This window comes from Arachis duranensis, chromosome 3 (assembly GCF_000817695.3).
Source record: "Arachis duranensis cultivar V14167 chromosome 3, aradu.V14167.gnm2.J7QH, whole genome shotgun sequence".
NCBI classification, from domain to species: domain Eukaryota; kingdom Viridiplantae; phylum Streptophyta; class Magnoliopsida; order Fabales; family Fabaceae; genus Arachis; species Arachis duranensis.
Genome location: NC_029774.3, coordinates 5,861,006 through 5,867,541, shown reverse-complemented (window position 1 = coordinate 5,867,541; position 6,536 = coordinate 5,861,006). Strand labels below are relative to the sequence as shown.

General features: G+C 29.6%; 2 protein-coding genes across 2 annotated transcripts; both read left to right on the top strand.

Annotated features, from left to right (window-relative positions):
• Positions 1-2,131: 2,131 nt before the first annotated feature.
• Positions 2,132-2,596, top strand: LOC107477009 (probable E3 ubiquitin-protein ligase ATL44). Its single transcript, XM_016096977.1, has one exon. It carries the CDS (start codon positions 2,132-2,134, stop codon positions 2,594-2,596), a length of 465 nt encoding a protein of 154 aa, XP_015952463.1.
• A 1,831-nt stretch (positions 2,597-4,427) lies between these two features.
• LOC107476544 (glycine-rich protein 2) lies at positions 4,428-5,364 on the top strand. The gene has a single exon (XM_016096373.3). The coding sequence runs from the start codon at positions 4,551-4,553 to the stop codon at positions 4,971-4,973; it is 423 nt and encodes a 140-aa protein (XP_015951859.1). The 5' UTR covers positions 4,428-4,550; the 3' UTR covers positions 4,974-5,364.
• Positions 5,365-6,536: the final 1,172 nt, after the last annotated feature.

Here is a 6,536-nt window from a genome sequence, read left to right as displayed (position 1 = left end):
AACGAGGCTAGACATCACATACGTTGTTTAATTTATTTTTTGCATTCTCTCTTAATGTTTAATTTATTTTTTTAAAAAATTAATAAAATCTAATATAATTCAACTAGATATATTAATTTAAAACACAATTAAACACAAATTTAATATAATTAACACGCACACAAAATTTTTAATATACAAATTAAAATAGAATAAAATAAAAAAAATTTAACAAAATAATATAACAATTTTTAATGGTCGATTATAGTTCGATAATAATATTCTCTTATTCTAGTGACACAAATTTAAATATCATATACATCATTAATTTATTTTTTGATAAAACTTTTAAAAAATAAAAATCATTAAATATATATTTATATAAAGATATTTAATAGAAAATCATTAATTTCAACCAATATGATATAATAGGTTATTAAATATATTTAATAGAAAATACATTGAATATAATTTTTTATTGAGTTTAAATTTTAAATAATTTTTAATTGAATTTCAAATATTTTTATTTTAAAGAGTTAGAATATTTTAACATTATTTTTTTCATATTTTTTTAATTGAGTCTTTGATTTTTTAAATTATAAACCTTATTTATAATTAAAAGTAATGTTTTAACACCACCAATTAGTCACACATATAAAAATACAAGAGCAATTCTATTGTCATAATTATAATCTAACTTTATAAGCAATACAATACAATGAAACTATATATAAGTAATATAACTAAATTTTATCTACATCTATTATGATGAATAAAAATATTAAATTCGTACTAAAATTTATTCTAAAAAAATTTATTTTTATTCTACTAAATATTAAATAAACTATTGAAAAGAATTTTGTTTCTTCCATTAGAGAAGAATGATAAACTTTCATACTTCTATTATTATTATTATTGTTGTTGTTGTTGTTATAAAAGTGCTAAAAGTGCAACTTTTTTTAAAAAAATGTAAAAAAAAATTAACGGGCCACCCGTTTAGCTAGTGATGAGCTAGCCCGTTTAATCCATCATTTCTTTTGGGTTAATTGGAATCAACCCGTTTAACCCGAAATTTAAACTGACTTAATTTTAAAGATAAAATCTATCCATTTAAATGAATAAACAGACTAGTCTGATGAGTTTAGTCCATTTTAACAGCTCTACGAAGATCATGGACTAATATTACCTGCGTCAATAAATCCATCTTAAGATTAAAAATTAAATTTTTTTTTTGCAGATACAAATTTAATGCCTAATTTTCCATCTCTAATAAAAATCTAATATATATATAAACTTCAGTCAATCTATTTTGAAATTTATAAATTTATAACAGAAGACAATCACAAGTATCATTGAATTTCAAATTTAATTATTTGTTATTGTATATCATCTATATCTATTTTTCGCAACCCCAACCTACTCTGTTTTTTCCCCCTTAGTTATCTATGTATTAATCTATTTTATCTTTCTAAATGAAGTGTTATTTTTTATATCTCAAAGTTATTTAAACTAAAATTTAAAGTGTTATGCAAATCAAGTTACCCTATTTAGTCTTTATTTTTCTCTCTATTTATTGACATCTTTACATTTTGATTCAGCAATTAATAATGTTAAATATTTTTATGCTAATTTTACAAAAATATGGACAAAATTTTATTATGTAATTTATGTGTTTAGAAGAGTCTATTAAAAAAAACCTTAAATAATATAATTATTGTATAAAAATAATCACAATATTTCGTATAAAATATAACCGTTAAGAAATAAATATGTATCATATTAAATAATTTAAGAAAATTTCAAATATTATCTTTCATAAAAGATTACTCAAATATTTAAAACCAACAGCAAAGAATATAATTGGATAAAAGATAATGTAAAAAATAAAAAATATGAGAAGCCGTTAATAAAGTTAAGGTGAAAGATAACAGAATAACTAAAGAATTGGGTTTAAAAAGATTTGGATAAATTAAAACCTGAAACTATAAATATGTATTGTCTAGTACCTGCATTGTGATTCTTTCTATTTCCATCTCCAACAATGAAATTTTTTGTTGTTCACCCTTTTTTTATTTTCCCAATCCTACTCATCTCTCTTGTGGTGACTTCCATGTTCACAGAGGAATCAAATCTCATGGTATTATTGTCTTCCATGGCGACGTTGATCTTATATATTTTCTTTAGCATTGTTGGGTCACTGTTAAAAACACTGATTGATGAGAGAAGCAGAGTCCCAGAAGCATCAACAACAGAAACAGAAACAGAAGTGAGGAGGCAGATAAGAGATACTATTGTGATGGATCATATTGTAAGATTAATGGCTCATCAGAGAGAACATCAAACAAGGCTGCAATTCAATGGTGATTCTGCTGTTATAACTATGGGTAGGAAAGCTTTGAGGGTGTTGCCACCGGTTAAGAGCTTTGTTGTTGAAGATAAAAGCAGTGGATGCTCCCCACTTGAATGCTCTATTTGCATGGAAGTGTTCAAGGATGGGGAGTTGATTCAACCTCTTGGATTGTGTCCTCATCAGTTTCATTCTTCTTGTCTTTACTCTTGGCTTCATAGTGGAAAATCTACTTGCCCCCTTTGCCGTGTGGATTTAGCAACCACATAGATGCTTCATCATTCTTCTTTTTAATCTGTTTATATGAGATGAATTTTAGGGTAAGATTCATTTTTTGGGATTGTTGCCCTTGATGGAAAACTGGAAAAGTAACTAATATGTATAGGTTAATTATGCGACTAAAATCGCCTTGAAAATATGGTTTCAAAGCCTTGTTTGTTTTTCTTTAAGAAACACTTATTTGTATATGTTTACTGTTTAAGTGTCACATACTTTTAGTATTTAACTTTTTTTTTATCATTAGTTTATTCCAGGATATTAATACGAATTTTCATTTATATTTTCTTTTTAAATGATGTGAGTTACTAAGAACGAGTTTATAGTAGAAGTTCAGTAGAAAACAAACCATCCTGTTTTTGGTATTGGATCGTTTTCGTTTTCATGTTAAGTTCAATTTTCAAGGTCCAAGCTCATCTGGTGAGTGGTGACTCATGCTAGCTCGGTTCTCTTGTTCTGACTTTAAATTAGCAAGAATTCTAGTTATTACTGTAGTGACTCTCTTCTATTAATAATGAACAATTACTTGATTTGGTTATCACCTTAATAGTGATAACTTGAGTAGTAAAAAAACATCTAACTTGCTCTTCAAATGTAGTCGAAATTCATATTACGAAACCCAAATTCAAGCGATTCGATTTCGACCCACTTATATCTAGTAAGGATGAGCTCTCTTTTCACTTGGCCAAACTTTTTGAGAGAGGCCATTCCCACAAGAGCCATTGGTTGAGTCGAATTGAGTTCGACTGTTTTAGGTTCAAGTATAAACAGATATAAAAATTAACAAAATCAATAAAAATTTAAATTTGAATTTTGTATTTTAATTCAAAATTTAAAAAATGTGCAATTTCACGAATTTAAAATAGCATGTTTAATGATTTCTTAAAAAATATCTTTTCATTTATTAGCTTATAAAAAATTATTATCTTATAAAGATTAAAAAAATTAATATAAAGTATCACAAGAGTTAAAATATGATTTTTTTTTCTTTTACATTTAGAAGTAAAAGAGAGTTCCAATATAATAATATAAAGAGATTAACTAAATTTATACAATATATAATTTATAAAATAATAAAAAAATTATTATCATTTAATTAATAAAAATAAATATATAACAAATATTTTGATAATGATATTTATTAATTTTTCAATATAAAAAATTGATAATAATTTTTTAGATTTTAATAAATTTAAAAAAACGTTAATTATTTCGTTTTAAAGTTATAAGTTTATTAAAATACCTATTTAAATTAAAACACAATTTAAATTTTTATTAGTTTTATTTTTTTTCATATTTTATTTAAAGTAAAAAATTTTCTACTTTAATAAAGAATTTTATTGTGAGTGACTTTGAAATTAAAGTAAAATACATTTTTAATTTTGCTTATAAATTGCGAAAATGAGAAATAAATCAATAATTTGTATAAAATAAGAGTAGTTTGCGGGTGAGGGAAACTCATAACCTAACTGCGTGGGAGAAAGATATTTTGGGGAACAGTGATAAACAGCGTAAGAGAGTAAATAGAAAACTTCACACTTATTTAACTCCATTCTTCATTCAAAATCGAAAAAGAAGAAGCAGCGTTGACCACTGCACTCTGGCGCCAGTGCCATCAATCACGTTTTCAGACGGTACAATCCAGAAATCCAACGACCCAGAACACATCACGAACCAATAGGCCACACCCCCCACCACACGATCAACAAATCCAAATCTGGAGCACCCAAATTTCTTTTAAAAATGAAACGGCAATTGGGGGCCCACAAAGCCCAATAAAGCCCTGATACAGCAAGGAGTGATTTTCACCCTTCACATGCTGACGTGTCGGTCCCAATAACCGAGCTGCGGATATAAAACAGCACCGTTTTGCCCCATTCCCCTGTGCGAAACCCTTATTCTCCCAAAATCAAAATCAAAATCAGAGTGAGTTTTTGTGTGTGTGAGAATGAGTAGGGTTTGCGGTAAGGTGAAGTGGTTCAATGACCAGAAGGGTTTCGGTTTCATAACCCCCGACGATGGCGGCGAAGAACTCTTTGTTCATCAATCTTCGATTCGATCCGAAGGGTTTCGCAGCCTCGCCGAGGGTGAGTCCGTTGAGTTCGCCATAGAGTCCGATCCTGATGGACGCACCAAGGCCGTTGATGTCACTGGACCTGATGGCTCTAACGTTCAGGGGAGTCGCCGTGGTGGAGGCGGTGGCGGAGGTGGTGGAAGGAGTTACGGCGGTGGACGAGGCGGCGGCGGAGGCTATGGTGGTGGATATGGTGGTGGAGGAGGCTATGGCGGCGGCGGCGGTGGTGGCGGAAGCTGCTACAACTGTGGGGATTCTGGTCATTTTGCAAGGGACTGCCCAACAGGCTCTCGCTGAAAATAGAACGTATGATGTTTTAATGTGTCTGCTCATTACTTTTTGCGTTTGACATAGAGAATGGGTAGAAGGGTTTTCAATGATTTGCGTTTTGTTGGGGGGTGGTTTCTCGATTTTAATTTCCGAGTTTTTATGTTAGGGTTTTATCTATTTTGATGATGGATCTGTTAGATTATGTGCTTGGCAACTCTGCTTTCTTAATATTACAATCAAATTAGGTGTTTCGTTTTGTTCGGATTCGGGAAACGGAGGAGCTCTCTTTAATTTTTTTGTCAAAGTTGTGAAATCATTTGCATGTATGGCTCTCTGTTTCCGAGCCTGGTTAAGACATGGTGAACAAGATTTGAAATTACTTTTGCTCATGCTGGAACATGTGGTTTAGTTTCTATAATTGTTGTGGGTGCCAGATTGATTCAATGCTTTTTATATTTTTGATCATGTGGTGTTGGTGATTTGCTTTGAACTTTTGCTGTGAGATCTGGTGATGTGTTGGTATTGATTTTGTGAATTAATGGTACTGAAGAATGAAGTCCTACCAACATTGTTTTAAGCCCTTAATTTTTACTGTTATTTCACTTATTTGGTGTCAATGCACATACAGAAAAAATTGAATATATTGCTGATTTGTATGCCTGTGTGCTTTCGAGTATGTTTTCTGGGATGCTAATCAGAGCTCAAACAATGAATTTAAGTATTGTTCCTAATAACCAAAATGCTTTTGTTATTCATCAATTAATTTGTTTTTGTTATGGTTCTGTTTTGATCATTGTCCATTATCTATTGCTACTATTAGCATTGATTGAATCCAGAAGCTCAATACCAGCTGGTGAAATCCAACTTGATGCTAGCTGCAGTATTGATTTTTAGTTTGCTTTTTAATAATGCCTTCTTGATTGACGATTGATGATTGATGAGAATATTTAGTTCAGATTGTTGAGAATAAATCTTCTCTTAAATAGTGTACTTTGTTATATCAAATTTCATGTTTTTTCCTAGCTGAATGTGCGTTCCACAATTAGTATTTATTATATAACCACAGGTTACATAATGGTTGTTGGTATGAAAGAATTTGAAGGAAATCTGACCAATGATGTGGAGTTCGTTGTTTTTTGTTTTATTCAAATCTGACTATTGAAATTTGTGGATTGTTAAACTAATCCCAGTATTGTTCAATCTAACAGACTAACAGTTGATGTGGAGTTTTTTTTTTTTTTTCACTTGAATGATATTTTGTGCAGTGCGATTTTGTATAGTAAGTTGAAAATTATGAATTGTTGATCTAATCGCAATAGGATATTATTTTATTTCGTTATCAATTCGCACTGAATAATTCAAGGGATATAGCACTGCCGGTTTCTGAAAAGGTTTAAGCTTCCGCGCATCCCTTATTTTTCATTTCATGAGCCAATCAATTAACTATGCCAGAAATGTATATTATGTAACTAAAGAAATAGGTTTGATTTGGGAAAAAATTTATTTTTCGAATAATATGAGAAAGTAAGACTTATAATAGTTACTTTTATTTCAACGGAAGTGCATATAAACTAAATTTATTGTTGTTAT

Coding starts and splice junctions, on each gene's coding strand:
- LOC107477009 (XM_016096977.1), top strand. CDS start 2,132: ATGGCGACGTTGATCTTATATATTTTCTTTAGCATTGTTGGGTCACTG.
- LOC107476544 (XM_016096373.3), top strand. CDS start 4,551: ATGAGTAGGGTTTGCGGTAAGGTGAAGTGGTTCAATGACCAGAAGGGT.